The sequence below is a fragment of the Salvelinus fontinalis genome, chromosome 3 (genome assembly GCF_029448725.1).
Source record: "Salvelinus fontinalis isolate EN_2023a chromosome 3, ASM2944872v1, whole genome shotgun sequence".
In the NCBI taxonomy this organism is placed as follows: Eukaryota; Metazoa; Chordata; class Actinopteri; order Salmoniformes; family Salmonidae; genus Salvelinus; species Salvelinus fontinalis.
The window spans coordinates 41,752,602-41,775,698 of NC_074667.1; the positions used below are offsets into that span (position 1 = coordinate 41,752,602).

The 23,097-nt window shown below is 43.8% G+C and overlaps 1 protein-coding gene across 3 annotated transcripts in view; it reads left to right on the forward strand.

Annotated features, from left to right (window-relative positions):
* The window catches only part of LOC129848722 (dual serine/threonine and tyrosine protein kinase-like), a 48,555-nt gene that overhangs the window by 19,907 nt on the left and 5,551 nt on the right, over positions 1-23,097 (forward strand). For all 3 annotated transcript variants that reach the window (XM_055915839.1, XM_055915834.1, XM_055915825.1), the window contains exon 10: positions 19,998-20,154. In XM_055915839.1, the coding sequence (XP_055771814.1) occupies positions 19,998-20,154 (157 nt within the window). The remainder of the gene's footprint in view (positions 1-19,997; positions 20,155-23,097) is intronic.

Consider the following 23,097-nt stretch of genomic DNA (forward strand, 5'->3'; position numbering starts at 1 on the left):
ATTGTTTTATTTGCAAATGTATTAAAAGCAGATGCCTTATTTACGTAGTTTTTCAGACCCTTTGCTATGATACTCAAAATTGAGCTCAGGTACATCCTGTTTCCATTGATCATCCTTGAGATGTTTCTACAACTTGATTGGAGTCCACCTATGGTAAATTCAATTGATTGGATATGATTTGGAAAGGCACACACCTGTCTATATAAGGTCCCACAGTTGACAGTGCATGTCAGAACAAAAACCAAGCCATGAGGTCGAAGGAATTGTCCATAGTGCTCTGAGACAGGATTGATGGGAGAACTTTCCAGAAGGACAACAATCTCTGCAACATTGAAGGTCCAACATTGAAGAACACCGTGGCCTCCATTCTTAAATGGAAGAAGTTTGGAACCACCAAGTCTCTTCCTAGAGCTGGCTGCCTGGCTAAACTGAATAATCTGGGTACAATGACCTTGGTCAGGGAGGTGACAAAGAACCCGATGGTCACTCTGACAGAGCTCCAGAGTTCCTCTGTTGAGATGGGAGAAACTTGCAGAAGGACAACCATCTCTGCAACACTCAACCAATCAGGCCTTTATGGTAGTGGCCAGATGGACGCCACTCCTCAGTAAAAGGCACATGACAGCCCGCTTGGAATTTGCCAAAAGGCACCTAAAGACTCTCAGACCATGAGAAACATGTTTCGGAAATTATAAGCAGAGAAGAATGTGAAACTCCCCAAATACAGACGTGCCAAGCTTGTAGCATCGTACCTAAGAAAATTCGATGCTGTAATCGCTGCCAAAGGTGCTTCAACAAAGCACTGAGTAAAGGGTCTGAATACTTATGTAAATATTATATTTCAGTTTTTGCTTTGTCATTTATGGGGTGTATTGTGTGTAGATTGAGAGGGGGGGAAAAAACATTAAATCAATTTTAGAATAAGGCTGTAATGTAAGTGTTGAAAAAGTCAAGGGGTCTGAATACTTTCCGAAGGCACTGTACCGTACACACACACACACACACACACACACACACTAGTGGTGCTTGGGTTAGATGTTTGTAAACCCGCACCCGCCCACAATTGCTAATAACCCATCCACAACCGCCCGACTATGTGAAAATCTGAGTCCTGCATCCAACTCTTACCTGCAAATATAGGAAATACACTATAAGCTACAGTCAAAGACAGCAGAATTATTTGTTTTGACAGGGGGGCAGGATTTTTTGGGCCTGATTTTTAGATGTTTCTGCCTATAATTTCCGACATTTTGGTAGGCCTTGTGTATAATTAGATAAATGCATATTCTCTGTCATATGTTGCCCTAGAAGACTAGATAAACCTTTACTCACGAGAATGTCATAAATTGATAGAATGAATGCTTCAATCTAGTTGACATCGCTAAAGTTTTCTGTGATCTTCTTTAACGGAACAAAGATGTTCGGGGACCGGGGACAAAATGCAATAACACAAAAAAAAAACGGGAAAGATTTTCCGTGCTAAATTTTCACATGCCATCAGTTTGACCGGTTTTAAGAAAATGGAAAGTTGTTAAAACGACCCAACATGTTTCTGATAAGAGTTCGGTTTGGATGCATATGTAATGTGGTTGAAATACTATCAGCTTTTATGATGCTGCTAAATATGGTATATAACTGAGCATTCACATTCTCTCAAGATGCTGAAAGATATCATATTTCTCCACTCCTTTTAGAGTCAACATTTTGCCTACATTTGTATAATTTTACTGCAAGAAATGCTTAATTCTGCAGGCTATGAGTGATTGTAGGTCTAAAGATTTCAGTTTCCATTTAACCCATCTGAACTGTATACTGCAGTCCCTTTTGATGTGACAGGCATATTTGAAGCCTCACAATCATCACACTGCGACCATCCTCTTTTACCACTTCGCAAAATCTTTCCCAAACATTACTTTTCTGTCCCTCCCTTGAGGAGCGCGTGGTACGAGTGGGTGTTGCTATGGTGACCAGTGAGCTGAGATAAGGCGGGGCTTTACCTAGCAAAGACTTATAGATGACCTGGAGCCAGTGGGTTTGGCGACGAATACAGTTGAAGTTTACATACATTTAGGTTGGAGTCATTAAAATTTTTCAACCACTCCACAAATTTCTTGTTAACAAACTATAGTTTTGGCAGGTCAGTTCGGACATCTACTTCATGCATGACACAAGTCATTTTTCCAACAATTGTTTACAGGCAGATTATTTCACTTATAATTCACTGTATCACAATTCCAGTGGGTCAGAAGTTTACAGACTAAGTTGACTGTGCCTTTAAACAGCTTAAATTCCGGAAAATACTGTCATAGGCTAATTGACATTTGAGTCAACTGGAGGTGTGCCCGTGGATGTATTTCAAGGCCTACTTTCAAACTCACTCCCTCTTTGCTTGACATCATGGAAAAATCTAAAGAAATCAGCCAAGACCTGAGAAAAAAAATTGTAGACCACAAGTCTGGTTCATCCTTGGGTGCAATTTCCTAATGCCTGAAGGTACCACGTTCATCTGTACAAACAATAGTACGCAAGTATAAACACCATGGGACCACGCAGCCGTCATGCCGCTCAGGAAGGAGACTCGTTCTGTCTCCTAGAGATGAACGTACTAAGGTGCGAAAAGTGCAAATCAATCCCAGAACAACCGCAAAGGACCTTGTGAAGATGCTGGAGGAAACGGGTACAAAAGTATCTATATCCACAGTAAAACGAGTCCTGTATCGACATAACCTGAAAGGCTGCTCAGCAAGGAAGAAGCCACTACTCCAAAACCGCCATAAAAAAGCCAGACTACGGTTTGCAACTGCACATGGGGACAAAGATCGTACTTTTTGGAAAAATGTCCTCTGGTCTGATGAAACAAAAATATAACTGTTTGGCCATAATGACCACTGTTATGTTTCGAGGAAAAAGGGGGAGGCTTGCAAGCAGAAGACCATCCCAACCGTGACGCACGGGGGTGGCAGCATGTTGTGGGGGTGCTTTGCTGCAGGAGGGACTGGTGCACTTCACAAAATAGTTTCACTTCCTCATGATGCCATCTATGTGGATATATTTGAAGCAACATCTCAAGACATCAGTCAGGAAGTTAAAGCTTGGTTGCAAATGGGTCTTCCAAATGGACAATGACCCCAAGCATACTTCCAAAGTTGTGGCAAAATGGCTTAAGGACAACAAAGTTAAGGTATTAGTGGCCATCACAAAGCCCTGACCTCAATTCCATAACGTTTGTGGGCAGAACTGAAAAAGCATGTGCGGGCAAGGAGGCCTACAAACCAGACTCAGTTACAACAGCTCTGTCAGGGGGAATGGGACAAAATTCACCCAATGTGTTGTGCAAAGCTTGTGGAAGGCTACCTGGCACGTTTGACCCAAGTTAAACAATTTAAAGGCAATGCTACCAAATACTAAACTTCTGACCCACTGGGAATGTGATGAAAGGAATAAAAGCTGAAATAAATCATTCTCTACTATTATTCTGACATTTCACATTCTTAAAATGAAGTGGGGATCCTAACTGACCTAAAACGGAATATTTACTGGGATTAAATGTCAGGAAGTGTGAAAAACTGAGTTGAAATGTATTTGGCTATGGTATGTAAACTTCCGAATTCAACTATGTAGTGAGGGCCAGCCAACGAGAGCATACAGGTCGCAGTGGTGGGTAGTATATGGGGCTTTGTTGACAAAACGGATGGCACTGTGAGAAACTACATCCAATTTGTTGAGTAGAGTGTTGGAGGCTATTTTGTAAATGACATTGTCAAGGATCTGTAGGATGGTCAGTTTTACAAGGGTATGTTTGGCAGCATGAGTGAAGGATGCTTTGTTGTGAAATAGGAAGCCGATTCTAGATTTAATTTTGGATTGGAGATGCTTAATGTGGGTCTGGAAGGAGATTTTACAGTCTAACCAGACACCTAGGTGTTTGTAGTTGTCCACATATTCTAAGTCAGAACCGTCCAGAGTAGTGATGCTAGTCGGGCGGGAGCGGGCGGGAGTTTGCGTGCAGCAATCAGTTGAAGAGCATGTACTTAGTTTTACTAGCATTTAAAAGCAGTTGGAGGCCATGGAAGGTGTGTTGTATGGCGTTGATGCTCGTCTGGACGTTTGTTAGCACAGTGTTCAAAGAAGGGCCTGATGTATACAAAATGGTGTCTTCTGCGTAGAGGTGGGTCAGAGAATCACCAGCAGCAAGAGCGACATCGTTGATGTATACAGAGAAGATTCGGCCCAAGAATTGAACCCTGTGGCACCTCCAGAGACTGCCAGAGGTCCAGACAGCAGGCCCTCCAAATTGACACACGGAACTCTATCTGAGAAGTAGTTGGTGAATTAGGCGAGGCAGTCATTTGAGAAGCCAAGGCTATTGAGTCTGCCGATAAGGATGCAGTGATTGACAGTAGAGGTCGACCGATTTAATCGGAATGGCCGATTTAATCGGGGCCGATTTCAAGTTTTCATAACAATCGGAAATCAGTGTGTTTGGGCGCCGATTTAAAAAAAAAAAAAAAAAACTTTATTTAACTAGGCAAGTCGGCTAAGAACACATTCTTATTTTCAATGACGGCCTAGGAACGTTCTGCCTCGTTCAGGGGCAGAATGACAGATGTTTAACCTTGTCAGCTCGGGGGATCCAATCTTGCAACCCTACAGTTAACTAGTCCAATGCTCTAACACCTGATTACATTGCACATGCACATTTGTGGCCTGCTGGAGGTCATTTTGCAGGGCGCTGGCAGTGCACCTCCTTGCACAAAGGCGGAGGTAGCGGTCCTGCTGCTGGGTTGTCGCCCTCCTACGGCCTCCTCCACGTCTCCTGATGTACTGGCCTGTCTCCTGGTAGCGCCTCCATGCTCTGGACACTACGCTGACAGACACAGCAAACCTTTTTGCCACAGCTCGCATTGATGTGCCATCCTGGATGAACTGCACTACCTGAGCCACTTGTGTGGGTTGTAGACTCCGTCTCATGCTACCACTAGAGTGAGAGCACCGCCAGCATTCAAAAGTGACCAAAACATCAGCCAGGAAGCATAGGAACTGAGAAGTGGTCTGTGGTCACCACCTGCAGAATCACTCCTTTTTTGGGGGTGTTGCCTATAATTTCCACCTGTTGTCTATTCCATTTGCACAACAGCATGTGAAATGTATTGTCAATCAGTGTTGCTTCCTAAGTGGACAGTTTGATTTCACAGAAGTGTGATTGACTTGGAGTTACATTGTGTTGTTTAAGTGTTCCCTTTATTTTTTTGAGCATATATATATATATATATATATATATATATATATATATGTATATATATATATACACACACATATATATATACACATATATAAAGTTTTAAAATAAATCAGCCGATTAATCGGTATCGGCTTTTTTTTTTGTTAAACTTATTAAGTTTTACACACACAGACAAGACAAAGCAATATAAATAATATACTCAACTAGAAAAAATACAAATAATACATAAAAAAAAAAAAAAGCTTTAAAGATACCATACTTTAGACAAGTTAAACACACCAGGCAGAAGGCTACAAAGGTTAAAGGGCAATCTATAGTATAGGGACAGAGCAAACACCTCACCATTGTTCCTGTAAACAGTCAAGGTATGGGGTGGAGAAATGCAACCACTCACAGACAGTCAAGGCCACAGACCAACCATCCACTGGACCAAAAATAAAAAGTTTACAATGCTTTAAAATAAAAAATGAATAATAATTTTATGTAGGCGTGAACAAAATATAAAAATAAAAATGACTGGGAAAAACTAGCTCACACCTTAGTCTCTGCCCGGGCAAGATGAACAAGGCATCCGCAGGTCACAATCAATAAGCACATCAACCTTAATGCCCCCCACCCCCACCCCAGAAATACACAGAGAAATGCTCATCCAACCCCTAAGTCACAGGGGGGTCAAATACAGACTTATTTTGGTTTTAATAGGAATGCCATCAGAGGATGGACTGTTTAAAATAAGACCGGAATGGAGCCCAAGCCTCATTAAACAGTTTGGGGTTCCCACGTGAATTGAATTGAATTTTTTCTAGTTTCAGAGAGCACAACACATCTCTCACCCAATATTTATAAGATGGGGGAGCTGCCATCTTCCAGTTCTGTAGTATTAGCCGTCTAGCTAAAAGAGTTGTATAAGCAACAGTGTCCGACTGGATTCTTGACGGGGGTACCCATGGGCAGTACTCCAAAAAGGGCTGTAAGGGGAGAGGGATCTATAACAGTGTCATATATATCAGAGAAACATTTAAATAATAATTCCCAGAAACCTGACAGTTTATGACAGCCCCAGAACATATGCAACAGTGTGGCTGGTTCAATTTTACATCTGACACAGGTAGGATCAAAATCAGAGAATATTCTTCCAAGTCTGGCCCCAGACCAGTGGATACGGTGAACTCCTTGAATTGAATGAGGCTGTGTCTAGTGCTAAAAGAGGACGAATGCACCCTGCGCAGCACAGACTCCCAGGTATCTTCCCCAAGTTCCTCCCCCAAATCCTTTTCCCATCGAGTCTTTAAAGGCACTAAAGAAGGGTTCTGTAAGTCATGAATGATTGCATATACATCTGAAATTGCGCCCCTAGGAAGGTTGTTCAGCTCCAGGATGCTCTCTCTAGCTGTATTCGCAGGCCTATGGGGAAATTCAGGTGTGTTAGCTCTGATAAAGTTCCTAGTCTGGAGATAGTGGAAAAAGTGGGATTGGGGGAGGTTGAACCTTTCCTGTAGCTGAGCAAAAGAGGCAAATGTATCAAAGAATAATTGGGCTAGTGAGGAGAGGCCTAGTGAGTGCCAGATGCCAAAAGCCCCATCATTCAAAGATGGAGGAAATAAAATGTTCTGATTGATTGGGCCTGATAGAGAAAAGCCTCGGAGGCCAAAGGCTAAACGGAACTGATTCCAAATTTTAAGAGACTGCTTTACAATTGGGTTGACACACCTTTTGCCTAGGGACACTGGGAGAGACGAGCACAACACAGAAGAAAGTGCAGCAGGTTTACACGATTCAGACTCCATCCGGACCCAGAGTGGTCTAGGGCCAGTAGGATCAGTCTGCAGCCAGTACAGAAGGGCTCTGAAATTTGCAGCCCAATAGTATGTCTGAACATTTGGTAGAGCTAAACCCCCCAATGACTTAGGCTTCTGTAAATGTTTTCTACCAATCCGTGGTACCTTGCCATCCCAAAATAAAATGCATTAATGTTTGATCCAGTGAAATAAAAAAAGATTTTGGAATAAAAATGGGTAAACATTGAAATAAATATAGAAATTTGGGCAACACACTCATTTTAATGACATTAATCCTTCCGATAAGAGAAAGAGGTAGCAAATTCCAAAAAGTAAAAGATTGTTTCAAACTGTCTGCTAGAGCAACCGGGTTTTCCTGAAACACTTTTGAATATTTCCTTGTCACTTTAACTCCCAAGTAGGTGAATTGATCCCGGACAATCCTAAACTGAGAACTTGTAAAAGAGCACTTTGAAGCAGCCTTGTTTACAGGAAAAAGCTCACTCTTGCCTAGATTCAGCTTGTACCCTGAGATTGATCCAAACCTTTTAACCTGTTTGGGGTGCAAGCCCGAAATCGGACGAAAATGACAACAGCTGCAGGGCGCGAAATTCAAAATCTATTTTTTAAAAATATTTAACTTTTACACATTAACAAGTCCAATACAGCATTTGAAAGATAAACATCTTGTTAATCCAGCCAACATGTCCGATTTTTTTAAATGTTTTACAGAGAAAACACCACATATATTTATGTTAGCTCACCACCAAATACAAAAGTGGACAGACACGTATGGATATGATTATGAAGTATGAATTATGATTCAAGTAGCATGCACAAGCCAACCGAAATAAACTAAAACCAACCTAAAGAGCCCAGAAAAAACTACCTCAGATGACAGTCATATAACATGTTACACAATAAATCTATGTTTTGTTCATAAAAAGTGCATATTTTAGCTATAAATCAGTTTTACATTGATGCTACCCAAAAATGCTAACACATAGCTAGAGTCTGAATCCAGACGGGAGTAGCCAGAGAAAATACATACACCAACGTCGGCTACTAATTACACCTCATAAAACATTTCAGAAAAACATATGGAGGATAGCTAATGAAAGACAGATATCGTTTGAATAAAGCCAACATTTCCGATTTTTGAAGTGTTTTACAGCGAAAACACAATATATCGTTATATTAGCTAACAACATAAGCTAGCATAAGTCAGCACTAGCATTGGTCAAGCGCTAGCCTAGCACAGTTAGCCCAGTTAGCACAGCACAGCTCAACAGATATATGAAAAAGCATCCCAAATTGGGTCTTATCTTTGTTGATATTCCATCAGAATGTTGTAACGGGGTCCAATGTCCAGTAGAGTCTTTAGTTGGGTTCCAGAACGAATTATTTCCCTCTTTGGTTAGCAAGCACAATAGCATTGCGGCGCTACACAGCGTTTCTTCAAAAAATTCTTCCGTCGTATCACATCTAAAGTCCAGAATAAATTGCAATAATATAATTAAAGTATATTGAAAAAACATACTTTAGGATGATTTTGTGACATGTATCAAATAATATCGTAGTCAGACATCATATTCACCGTTATCTACCTTGTTCCAGAAGCCGAGACCAAATTCTGCTTCGCGCCCGGAATTTTTTTTTAACTGCGCAGGTCTCACAAGAAGGTGTGTTATTCAGTCCATGGACGAGATATTCGACTCCTTTCAATTCTCACTTCCGCATTACAGCCTGACGAAGGCGTGTGACGTGTTTATATGGTCCCAAGTCAAAGGGCCTTTTATAGAGAAGGTCTTAAAGAGACACATCGCATTTTGGAAATCTCAATTCGGCTGGGAAAATGGCTGTAAAAATATTTCTGTTCGACTTAGAGAAACAATTCAAACCTTTTTAGAAACTATAGACTGTTATCTATCCAACAGTAGTAAATATATGCATATTGGAAAATAAAAAGTTTCTTAGGAGGCCGTTTGAAAATGTGCACACATTTTCCAGTTTTTTCAATATTCAGCTTGCAGCCCAAACAGGTTATTAAGAACAGATAAGGCGCGTGGAAATGAGGTATCAGGGTTAGAGATAAACAAGAGGTGGTCATCCGCATATAGCGAGACTTTCTGCTCTGAGCCCGTCCTGATTATTTCTTGAATGGCATCATTAGAGCGTAGTGCAATGGCGAGAGGTTCGATTGCCAAAGCAAACAACAAGGGGGAGAGTGGACCCGGTGATTTACCACTTTTCATTGCGGACACTGCTGTTGCAATCTCCTCAGGTGTAAATTCTTCTTCTAGACAGTCATGGGTGTCTGTATCAATTGAAGGCATATTCAGGCCATTAAAGAAGGAATCAATCAGCAAAGGGTCTTGAGGGGATTCAGAGGTGTATAGCGCAGAGTAAAATTCTTTGAATTGATCATTGATCTCTTTATGTATAACTGTGGTGGCACCAGACGGGGTCCTTATTTGTGGGATTAAACGTGAGGCCTCAGATTTACAGATCTGATGCGCAATGAGTTTACTGGCCTTGTCGCCTTGTTCATACACTCTGTACCGAGCTCGCAAGAGTAACTGTTCAGCTTGCCTGGTAGAAAGCTCATCAAATTCAGATTGGAGTAGTTGGCGCTCTTTATGCATTTCAGAGGAAGGAACCGTAGCATACTTCTCATCCAATGTGGCTATGGACTCGCTCAGGTCCCAAAGTCGCTGAGAGCGAACTCTGTTTTGGTTGGCTGTATAAGAAATAATTTGGCCACGTAGGTATGCTTTGAGAGACTCCCATATGGTAGACCAGGACATACCTGGTGTTGAATTAGTTTCAAGGAATAAGGTGACTTCAGAAGAAATGAAATTGACAAACTCCTTATCTGAGAGTAAAATGGGGTTAAGACGCCATTGATAACACATAGGAGGTCGTTGGGGAAACTCTACTTCAAGCACTAATGGTGAATGGTCAGAAATAACAATACTCTTGTAAGTACACTGCCGAAGGTTAGGCAGAAGTTTTTTGTCCAAAAAGAAGTAATCAATCCTGGAGTATGTTTGATGAACATGAGAATAAAAGGAATACTGTCTATCTGTAGGATTTAGGAAACGCCAGGCCTCAAACATGGCATATTTCTGAAGAAAGGCTTGAATAAGTAGGGCACATTTAGATGTAGTTGTTCGTGAGGACTTGTCAAGAACTGGGGACATTTTGCAGTTGAAATCCCCCCCTAAAATCAACAAATGAGAATCTAAATTGGGTATAGCAGACAAAAAGGAAGAAATGAAACTTGTCATCCCAATTGTTTTGGCTAGTGTTTATGCTCCCAAGAGGGGTAGAAAACAGTTTACCGGTTACTATGACGTATCGTCCCTTAGGATCATCGATAACCTCAGAAGCTACAAAGGGAGTAGCTTTATCAACCAAAATGGCAGCCCCTCTTGATTTACTATGAAAGTTAGAGTGGAACACTTGACCAACCCAGTCCCTACGCATCCTAAAGTGCTCACCAGTCCTCAAGTGAGTCTCTTGTAGAAATGCAACATTTGCATTCAAACCCTTTTAAGTGTGTCAACACCCTCTTACGCTTCACTGGGTTATTAACCCCTTTGATGTTCCACGAAATGTACTTGATCGCATTGTTTCGGCCCCTCTGGGCATTCCCGTTATACAACCCTGTCATTAGAGCATAGAATGGGAAAGCAATGAGCGCCCAAAAACCCCAGAATAACTTGTCTCAGAGTAATAATGTACGGTGGTAGATGTTTGGAAAAAGTACAGGAAAAAAAACGAAAAAGACAGAATGACAACATTAGAACTGAACAATTCAACCGCCCCCCCCCCCCCCCATCCCAGACAATACCTCCCCAAATGAGGTACAAGCCTAAATAGAACATGTTCTCTTCGCACAGTATGTCTGTGAGAGTGCGGTCTTAAACCTAAACCCACAGTCCCGCTCTTTAAAGTTGCGTTTTGTTAGTGGATCAAACAGCAAAAAGAGATAATCATTTTTAAAATAAAAATAAATAAAAGTGAATCCCTTGTGCAGACGAAATTACGAAAGCACCACTTGTAGATGTATATAATTAAATTCCCAGTCTTATAACAGGCATTTGAGAGAGAAAATAAATACAATTTATAAAGGCTCTCAGCCGAAAACCTAATTTGAAGTAAGGAAATTGTAGTAAGACAATCAAAAATAATAATAATTATAATAGTTGTCTAGTTGAATGCTGACAGCTTACAACCAAGACCAAAAAACTATGTGTGCGCAATGTTGAACGCTTGCTGGGCATAAATGACGCTCAGAACTTTTAAAATGTAAGTGAAGACCCCAAAATTCGTGTCGCCTCGGGAAGCATTTACTGTTTACTGGGGCAATGCAAACGGATGCAGTAAACAAATAACCAAGAATATTTTGTCACTGAGACACTATGTAAACAAACTGAATAGGTGAGCAAGACAGCTATCCACAGTTCGCAAGCAACATTTGCTGAACTATGAGCAAGTTCAAGACTTCTTGATGTGACGTTGAATGTGAGAGAGCCTCATCCGGAGATTCAAATGTGTAGTCTTTACCATCATGAGAGAGCCATAAACGGGCCGGGAATCGCAGTCCGTACTTCACACCTGGATGGTCCCGAAGTAGTCGTTTGGCCTGTCCGAAAGCTGCGCGCTGCCTGGAAACAGTGGGGGAGTAGTCCTGGTAGATGGAGAAGCTCTGTCCTTGACAGCTCAGAGTGGTATTGCGGGCTCGTCGGAGAATCTCCATCTTCTCATGGAAAAAGTGCACTCGAAGAATTATGTCACGGGGCCTCTCCCCATTCCGGGGCTTTGGGCGCAGCGACCGGTGGGCACGATCAATCAGGGGCTTTTCATCTAAGGCAAGAACATCCTTCAGCAGCCCAGAAACGAAATCCGTGGCGCGAGGCATTTCCGCTGACTCTGGGACTGATACAAGTCTCAGGTTATTGCGGCGAGAGAATCCCTCTAAACTTACACAGCTCTCCTTCACCTTTTTCAAATCCGCAGCTAGGCGTTTCACGTCAGCCTTCAGGGATGTAGTTAAGTCGGAGACATTTGTAGCGGAGGTCTCCAGTGCTGCAATCGTTGTAGTGTGCGACGCCATTGTTGTTTTGAGTGATGTGATTGCTGGCACCGTCTCGTTCCGCAGGATGGTTAGATCTGCTTTTAAAGTAACAGAAACCTCCTTTATTCGGGCCTCAATCGTAGCAACCACCTCCGTTTTCATTTCAACTATCTCAGAGCGTAGTAGTTTGATGGCCTCGAATGTTCATTTCAGCGCCGCCAGGCCAAGCCGCCCCCCCGGGTAAAGTGTCAGTCCCCGGGCCGTCAGGCTCAGGAGAGGGCGGTGATGAGTGTGTCTTGTAGGCCGGGTTTTCTCAAAGTCATGCTTTTGGCCTTATGTTTCGTCGACATGCTGACATTTGGAAGTAAAGTAGTCTTGGTTTTTACGGGAAGGGATCACCAAAATAATATATGAAAATAAATACGGTTCTGCTGCAAAATTCACAAACTTTAAAAATACCACGGGAGCAAACGGAAAACACGTCAGTCGCACATGGCGTCCCTCCAATCACCCGGTATCGGCTTTTTTTGTCCTCCAATAATCGGTATTGAAAAAATTATAATCGGTCGACCTCTAATTGACAGAGTCAAAAGCCTTGGCCAGGTCGATGAAGACGGCGGTTATATTGTTTAGGACCTTGAGCGTGGCTGAGGTAAACCCATGACCAGCTCGGAAACCAGATTGCATAGTGGAGAAGGTACGGTTGGATTCGAAATGGTCGGTGATCTGTTTGTTGACATGGCTTTCGAAGATTTTAGAAAGGCAGGGCAGGATGGATATAGGTCTACAACAGTTTGGGTCTAGAGTGTCTTCCCCCTTTGAAGAGGGGGATGACCACTGCAGCTTTACAATCTTTGGGGATCTCAGATGATACTAAAGAGTTTGAATAGGCTAGTTTAAAGGGGTTGCAATCATTTCGGCTGATATTTTTTAGAAGGTCCAGATATTCTGGGGGGGGGGGGCTTGGGCAAGTTGCTGCACAGGGTGCTGAGATGTAGACCGCGGTAGGGGTAGCCAGGTGGAAAGCATGGCCAGCCGTAGAAAAATGCTAAATGAATTTCTCAATTATCGTAGATTTATCGGTTGTGACAGTGTTTCCTATACTCAGTGCATTGGGCAGCTGGGAGGAAGTGCTCTTATTCTCCATGGACTTTAGTGTCCCTAAACTTTTTGGAATTAGTGCTATAGGAAATTAATTTCTGTTTGAAAAAGCTAGCCTTAGCTTTCCTAACTGACTGAGTATATTGGTTCATGACTTCCCTGAAAAGTTGCTATTCGATGCTAATGCAGAACGCCACAGGATGTTTTTGTGCTGGTCAAGGGCAGCCATGTCTGGGGTGAACCAAGGGCTATATCTGTTCTTAGTTCTACATTTTTTTGAATGGGGATTGCTTATTTAAGACGGGGAGGAAAACACTTTTGAAGCGCAACCAGGCATCCTCTACTGACGGGATGAGGTCAATATCCTTCCAGGATACCCGGGCCAGGTCGATTAGAAAGGCCTGCTCTCTGAAGTGTTTTAGGGAGCGTTTGACGGTGATGAGGGGTGGTCGTTTGACCACGGACGCATTACGCACGCAGGCAGTGATCGCTGAGATCCTGGTTGAAGACAGCATAGGTGTATTTAGAGAGCAAGTTGGTCAGGATGATATCTACTTGCTTCTACACCTGCATTGCTTGCTGTTTGGGGTTTTAGGCTGGGTTTCTGTACAGCACTTTGAGATATCAGCTGATGTAAGAAGGGCTATATAAATACATTTGATTTGATCTAAGAGGGTGCCCATGGTTATGGATTTAGGTTTGTACCTGGTAGGTTCCTTGGGGATGGGGGACAACGGCGAGAGACTTGTTTCTGGAAAGGTGGATTTTTAAAAGTAGAAGCTTGAATTGTTTAGGCACAGACCTGGATAGTATGACAGAACTCTGCAGGCTATCTCTGCAGTAGATTGCAACTCCGCCCCCTTTGGCAGTTCGATCTTGTCGGAAAATGTTATAGTTAGGGATGGACATTTTAAAGTATTTTTGGTGGCCTTCCTGAGCCAGGATTCAGACACGACTAGGACATCCGGGTTGGCGGAGTGTGCTAAAGCAGTGAATAAAACAAACGTAGGAAGGAGGCTTCATGCATGAAACCAAGGCTTTTACGGTTACAGAAGTTAACAAATGAGAGCGCCTGGGGAATGGGAGTGATGCTTGGGGGCTGCAGGGCCCTTGTCAGCCTCTACATCACCAGAGTGGGATAAGGGTACGGCTAAAGGCTAAGAACTGGTCTTCTGGTGCGTTCGGGAGCAGATTTCTAGGTGCGGAAGAATAGATTCTAGGCATAATGTACAGACAAGGGTATGGTAGAATGTGAGTACAGTGGAGGTAAACCTAGGCATTGAGTGACGATGAGAGAGCCCGGTGAGGTCACCGCATGTGTGGGGTGTGGAACACAATAACATCTAGGCATATTGAGCAGGGCTGGAGGCTCTACAGTGAAATAAGACAATCACTAACCTAATCAGCAATAGACAAGGCATATTGACATTTAGGGAGCGGCATGTGTAGCCAAGCGATCATAGGGTCCAGTGAGTAGCTAGGCGAGCTGGAAACACAGCGTTTCAGACAGCTAGCAGGCCGGGGATAGCAGATAGGCCTCAGGGGGACGTCACAACGGTAGAGCCTGTTGAAACCCACTAAGACGGTTACGTTGGCAGACCAGTCGTGCTGGATCGGCGGGGCTCCGTGCCGGAAGCAAAGGGTCCAGGCCAATTGGCAAAAGAGGTATTGAAGCCCAGGAATTGTCTGATGGATCTCTTCGGCTAGCCGGGAGATGGCCTAGCTTGAGACTAGCTCCAAGCTAACTGGTGCTTGCTTCGGGACAGAGACGTTAGCCAGGAGTAGTCACTCGGATAGCAGCTAGCTAGCTGCGACGATCCGGGGTAAAGTTTGAGCTTACGGTAGGAATCCGGAGATGTGGTAGAGAAAAAGCAGTCCGATATGCTCTGGGTTGATATCGTGCTGTGCAGATTGGCAGGAATTTGTTGGACTGAGGCTGGCTGGCTGATATCAGAGTTAACGGTGATGACCGCTAGCAGTGGCTAACTGACTACCAGCTAGTAGCTAGTTAGCTGGCTAGCTTCTGATGGGGGTTCCGGTTCTAAAGTATAAAAAATAGACGGGTTGCAGGAGAGTATGTTCAGTCCATAGATGGAAATTGAGATTAAAAATATAAAAAATATATACGAAGAAAACGATATATACACAGGACGGGACAAGACAAAACAGACGTCCGACTGCTATGCCATCTTGGAATGAGATGTACTGGGCTGTATGCACTACCCTCTGTTGTGCCTTGCAGTCGGAGGCCGAACAGTTGCCATACCAGGCAGTGATGCAACCAGTCAGGATGCTCTCGATGGTGTAGCTGTAGAACTTTTTGAGGATCTGAGGACCCATGCCAAATCATTTCAGTCTCCTGAGGGGGAATAGGTTTTGTCGTGCTGTCTTCACGAATGCCTTGGTGTGCTTAGACCATGTTAGTTTGTTATTGATGTGGACGCCAAGGAACTTGAAGCTCTTAACCTGCTCCATTACAGCCCTGTCGATGAGAATGGGGGTGTGCTTGGCCCTCCTTTTCCTGTAGACATCTCCTTTGTCTTGATCAGGTTGAGGGAGATGTTGTCCTGGCACCACACGGCCAGGTCTCTGACCTCCCTATAGGCTGTTTCGTCATTGTTAGTGATCAGGCCTACCACTGTTGTCATCGCCTAACTTAATGATGGTGTTGGAGTCGTGCCTGGCCATGTGATAGACTGGTTCACCCCGCTACCATCCAGAAAGCGAGGTCAGTACAGGTGCATCAAAGCTGGGACCGAGAGACTAAACAGCTTCTATCTCAAGTCCATCATACTGTTGAACAGTCAACACTGCCACAAAGAAACGGCTGTCTACATACAGACTCGAAATCATTGGCCACTTTAATAAATGGATCACTAGTCACTTTAATAACGCCACTTTAATAATGTTTACATATCTTGCATTGCAGTGACATCCATTTATTCACACAATACTGAAAGGAAAATAATAAATAACATGCAGATTGATGTCAAAATGAACTATTCAAATGTTGAAGGGCAGTGTGGAGTATTCTGTATTCTATACCAGCTATTGCATCTTGCCTATGCCGCTCGGTCATCGCTCATCCATATATTTATGTACATATTCTTATTCCATCCCTTCACTTAGATTTGTATGTATTAGGTAGTTTTTGTGGAATTGTTAGATTACTTGTTAGATATTACTGCACTGTCGGAACTAGAAGTACAAGCATTTCGCTACACTCGCATTAACTAACCATGTGTATGTGACCAATAAAATTTGATTTTAGTGAACAGGGAGTACAGGAGGGGACTGAGCACGCACCCCTAAGGGGCCCCCGTGTTGATGATCAGCGTGGGGGATGTGTTGTTACCTACCCTTACCACCTGGTGGCGGCCCGCCAGGAAGTGCAGGATCCAGTTGCAGAGGGAGGTGTTTAGTCCCAGGGTCCTTAGCTTAGTGATGAGCTTTGAGGGCACTATGGTGTTGAACGCTGAGCTGTAGTCAATGAATAGCATTCTCACATAGGTGTTCCTTTTGTCCAGGTGTAAAAAGAGCAGTGTGGAGTGCAATAGAAATTGCATCATCTGTGGATCTGTTGGGGCGGTATGCAAATTGGAGTGAGTGTGTCTAGGGTTTCTGGGATAATGGTGTTGATGTGAACCATAACCAGCTTTTCAAAGCACTTCATGGCTACAGATGTGAAATGGGTCGGTAGTCATTTAGGCAGGTTACCTTTGTATTCTTGGGCACCGGGACTATGGTCTGCTTGAAACATGTGGGTATTACAGACTCGGTCATGGAGAGTTTGAACATGTCAGTGAAGACACTTGCCAGTTTGTTGCTCGGAGTACACATCCTGGTAATCCTTCTGGCCCTGCGGCCCTGTTGACCTGTTTGAAGGTCTTACTGACATCGGCTACGGCGAGCGTGATCACACAGTCGTACAGAACAGATGATGCTCTCATTCATGCTTGAGTGTTACTTGCCTCGAACGAGCATAGAAGTAATTTAGCTCATCTGGTAGGCTCATGTCACTGGGCAGCACTCGGCTGTGCTTCCCTTTGTCTGTAATAGTTTGCAAGCCCTGCCACATCCGACGAGCGTCGGAGCCGGTGTAGTTCGATTCGATCTTTGTCCTGTATTGATGCTTTGCCTGTTTGATGGTTTGTCAGAGGGCATAGCGGGATTTCATATAAGCTTCCTGGTTAGAGTCCCACTCCTTGAAAGCGGCAGCTCTACCCTTAAGCTCAGTGCGGATGTTGCCTGTAATCCATGGCTTCTGGTTGGGGTATGTACGTAGAGTCCCTGTGCGGACGACGTCATCGATTAATTTTTTGACCAGTCACTGACGTGGTGTACTCTTCAATGCCATTGGAAGAATCCTGGAACATATTTCAGTCTGTGCTAGCAAAACAGTCCTATAGCTTAGCATCTGCTTTCTGACCACTTTCTTATTGACGGAGTCACTGGTGAGTCCTGCTTTAGTTTTTGTAAGCAGGAATCAGGAGGATAGAATTATGGTCAGATTTGCCAGTTGCACATTTAACATGTTGGTAGAAGTTAGGTAGAACAGATTTGAGTTTTCCTGCATTAAAGTCCCCTGCCACTAGCTGCTGGGTTTTTCACACTCAACAGTTTCCCATGGGTAATCACGAATGGTTCAGCACCCAAAGGACATCCAGCCAGCCAACTTGACATAACCGTGGAAAGCATTGGAGTCAACATTGGCCAGCATCCTTATGGAACACTTTCGACACCTTATAGTCCATGCCCCAAATAATGTACTGTTCTGAGGGCAATGATGCACCTGTACTGACCTCGCCTTCTGGATGATAGCGGGGTGAACAGGCAGTGGCTCGGGTGGTTGTTGTCCTTGATGATCTTTATGGCCTTCCTGTGACATCGGGTGGTGTAGGTGTCCTGGAGGGCAGGTAGTTTGCCCCCTGTGATGCGTTGTGCAGACCTCACTACCCTCTGGAGAGCCTTACGGTTGTGGGCGGAGCAGTTGCCGTACCAGGCGGTAATACAGCCCGACAGGATGCTCTCGATTGTGCATCTGTAAAAGTTTGTGAGTGCTTTTGGTGACAAGTTGAATTTCTTCAGCCTCCTGAGGTTGAAGAGGCGCAGCACAACGCTGTCTGTGTGGGTGGACCAATTCAGTTTGTCCGTGATGTGTACACCGAGGAGCTTAACTTACTACTCTCTCCACTACTGTCCCGTCGATGTGGATAGGGGGGTGCCCCCTCTGCTGTTTCCTGAAGTCCACAATCATCTCCTTTGTTTTGTTGACGTTGAGTGTGAGGTTATTTTCCTGTCACCAGGAACGTTACAGCCATATTCTAAAATTGATTAAACACTACCCATAATGAAAAGGAAAAACAGTTTTTATGAATTGTTTGCAAATGTATAAGAAACTGTCACATTTACATAAGTATTCAGACCCTTTGGCAGCGATTACTGCCTTGAATCTTCTTGGGTATGACGCTACAAGCTTGGCACACCTGTATTTGGGGAGTTTCTCCCATTCTTCTCTGCAAATCCTCTCAAGCTCTGTCAGGTTAGATGGGGAGCGTTGCTGCACAGCCATTTTCAGGTCTCTCCAGAGATGTTTGATCGGGTTCAAGTCCGGGCTCTGGCTGGGCCACTCAAGGACATTCAGACACTTGTCCCAAAGCCACTTTTGCGTTGTCTTGGCTGTATGCTTAGGGTCGTTTTCCTGTTGGAAGGTGAACCTTTGCCCCAGTCTAAGGTCCTGAGCACTCTTGAGCAGGTTTTCATCAAGGATTTCTCTGTACTTTGCTCTGTTAATCTTTCCCTTGATCCTGACTTTTGTCCCAGTACCTGCCACTGAAAAATGTCACCACAGCATGATGCTGACACACCATGCTTCACTGTAGGAATGGTGCCAGGTTTCTCCAGACGTAACGCTTGTCATTCAGGCCGAAGAGTTCAATCTTGGTTTCATCAGACCAGAGAATCATGTTTCTCATGGTCTGAGTCTTTTAGGTGCCTTTTGGCAAACTCCAAGCGGGCTGTCGTGCCTTTTTTAGTGAGGAGTGGCTGCTGTCTGGCCACTCGACCATAAAAGCATGATTGGTGGAGTGCTGCAGAGATGGTTGTCCTTCTGGAAGGTTCTCCCATCTCCACAGAAACTCTGGAGCTCTGTCAGTGACCTTCGGGTTCTTGGTCACCTCCCTGACCAAGGCCCTTCTCCCCAGATTGCTCAGTTTTGATGATTCCAAACTTCTTCCATTTAAGAATGATGGAGGCCACTGTGTTCTTGGGAACCTTCAATGCTACAGAAATGTTTTGGTCGCCTTCCCCAGATCTGTGCCTCGACACAATCCTGTCTCAAATCTACAGACAATTCCTTCGACCTCATGGCTTGATTTTTGCTCCGACATGCACTGTCAACTGTGGGACCTTATATAGACAGGTGTGCCTTTCCAAATCATGTCCAATCAATTGAATATACCACAGGTGGACTCCAATCATGTTGTAGAAACACCTCAAGGATGATCAATGGAAATAGGATGCAGCTGATCGCAATTTCAAGTCTCAGCAAAGGGTCTGAATAGTTATGTAAATAAAGTATTTGTTTTATTTTTAATACATTTGCAAAAATATCTAAACCTGTTTTTTAGCTTTGTCATTATGGGGTATTTTGTATATTGACAATTGTAGAATAAGGCTGTAACGTAATAAAATGTGGAAGAAGTCTAATAGTATACACTCTGCCAGGGTTGTCCTCTCTCACAGGCCAATCACAATAAAGCAATCTCTGTATGTTTCTTCGTCTTTTTGGCAGGCAAGCCCAAGCTTGGCCGAGAGCTGGGGCGGGGTCAGTATGGAGTGGTCTATCTGTGTGACAGCTGGGGGGGACGCTACCCCTGCGCTCTGAAGTCTGTGGTACCGCCCGACGACAAGCACTGGAACGATCTGGCTCTAGAGTTTCACTACACCAGGTGAGAGGGAAGGATTTAAAGACGACCTTCTGCTTTGGCTTGTCATATATGGCCACACCTGGGCCATGGATTTCAGCCATACCCTTTCAGTTTGTAGTTTCAACCATAGTTTATGTCCTAGCATTTCAAAAGAGCTCGCCTTTGAACTGAGACCTGAGGTAGTAATAGAAAGTTAAAAAAGTTGACTTAATTGTTTTTTTTTTTAATTGGTCTCTACTCAAGTGAAGAATAGTCCTCCAATAACAAACAGTGGTGCGACTCATTTGTCATCAACTAAACTCCTCTTTATTGGTGGTGACAGGTCTTTGTATAGCACATGTACTGGTTAAATCTCCACACCCTCTAGGACACGCAATGGGCTCATTTCAGTAGTGAAGCGCAAGCTACCGACTAGACAAAAGTTGGAGTTGAATCTGCAAGTCAGAAAACGGATGTGGTTTTCCAACATCCAGGCGCAATGCCACATGGCAGTGTTGCAATTGTTTCTAAACGTTTTTATTTGTATTATTGATTTAAACAGGTCTCCAACCCCCATATCACACACTCACAAACTGTGCATATGTGTATGCATCGTACTATCAATTGGTGAGAGAGACTCAAATCACATTTAGTTGTACATAACCACTGTATACATGAATCGCGGCAAAGTTGGTTCCTGTTTGTCACATCTTTGGTCGAGTTCGGGTGGGTTTAACAAAAACACCTTAATTATTGGTTGACAATAGACCCTCCGACAATACAGGTGATGAAGTTGAAGAGCAGCTGCAGAAATTTGTAGTCAGTACTTCATGACCTTTGATCACATGGTTTTTGGTTAATGTAGTTGTCGTGTAGGTGCAAGTTGGACAATTTGTATCCCCCATAATGCAACACACTTTGTAAGGAGGTGAACAACGATGACCACTTGACAAAAGTGATCCGCTCGGACATGCCCATAGATTTGGGTTGTCAATTAATTTTGCCCCGCTGCCATACTGACTGGCGCCCTGCACTACAAGTCCCAGCAAGCACTGCCAAAGTGCTGCGTGCATTGGAGTCATGTGTAACTCCATACATGGCGTGTCTGAAAGTGGGTGTGTCAACAAGTTGGTTTATGGAAGCGAATCAGTTAATTTGGCAGACTAATTTTAGCTAAGCCTTGGCCTTTTCCTAAATGTAACCTCATTCTCCTAACCTGCTACGTTAATTCTCCTAACCTGCTACGTTAATTCTCCTAACCTGCTACGTTAATTCTCCTAACCTGCTACGTTCATTCTCCTAACCTGCTACGTAAACATTAAGCTGACCAGAGGTGCACCTGGCTATGGCCGGTCTAACCAATAATGGAGCGCAGGATGTTACACCAGTTGCTGTTGATCCACCCACTGATGTTACACACACACACACACACACACACACACACACACACACACACACACACACACACACACACACAGCTGTTGATCCACCCACTGATGTTACACACACACACAGCTGTTGATCCACCCACTGATGTTACACACACACACAGCTGTTGATCCACCCACTGATGTTACACACACATACACGGCTGTTGATCAACCCACTGATGTTACACACACACACACACACAGCTGTTGATTTTGCAACGCCCACTTTTAAACACCAAGTATGCAGTTACCCATACTTGGTGCATTGCCACACACACACCTCCATTACTGTTCTTCTGGCAGTAGGATATTATGCTGGCAGCACGATTGCAGATTCTTTTTCAAAATAAGGGCCCTCCTACAAAGACATGTTAAACTGTTTTTTACAGTATTGCAACCATCTTTAAAAAAAATACATTGATAATTTGGCTTTTTTATATTGTATTTATACCAGCTTTTATTTGGAAAGTTTACACCAATATTGGTTTGTTGAACGCTTTTGTGTATGTTATGTTATATGTTATGTTAAGATATGCAGTTTTACTAAAATACAAATATATGTAATTAGATTTACTCAGAGTACAAAACTTAAATTCGTCTATTTTGCTGAGCAATGTTTAAAATTTTTGTTTAACTAGTAAAGTCAGTTAAGAAAAAATTCTTATTTGCAATGACGGCCTACCCCGGCCAAACCTGAATGACGCTGGGCCAATTGTGCGCCACCCAATCACGGCCGGATGTGATGCAGCCTGGATTCGAACCAGTGATGCCTCTTGCACTGAGATGCAGTGCCTTAGACCGTTGCGCCACTCGGGAGCCCCCACCCGGGTTTAATACGGAGCTGGTGACTCCTTACTCCATTCACTGCAATGCAATACACGGCATATGAATTATACACTGTCCGTTCAGAAAGTATTCAGTTCAGAAACCCCTTGACATTTTACCCATTTTGTTAGAGCACGTTGTTTTGCCTTATTCTAAAAATGGATTAAAAAATATATATCCTAATCAATCTGCACACAATACCCCATAATGACAAAGTGAGAACAGTTAAAAAAAAGTTTTTTTATTTTATTAAACACCTTATTTACATAGCTATTCATATGAGACTCGCAATTGAGCTCCGGTGCATCTTGTTTCCATTGATCATCCTTGATGGTTTTTAAAAAAAATTTTTTATCCCATTTTCTCCCCAATTTTCGTGGTATCCAATCGCTAGTAATTACTACCTTGTCTCATCGCTACAACTCCCGTACGGGCTCGGGAGAGACGAAGGTCGAAAGCCATGCGTCCTCCGAAGCACAACCCAACCAGCCGTACTGCTTCTTAACACAGCGCGCCTCCAACCTGGAAGCCAGCCGCACCAATGTGTCGGAGGAAACACCGTGTACCTGGCCCCCTTGGCTGGCGCGCACTGCGCCCGGCCCGCCACAGGAGTCGCTGGAGCGCGATGAGACAAGGATATCCCTACCGGCCAAACCCTCCCTACCCCGGACGACGCTATGCCAATTGTGCGTCGCCCCACGGACCTCCCGGTCGCGGCCGGCTGCGACAG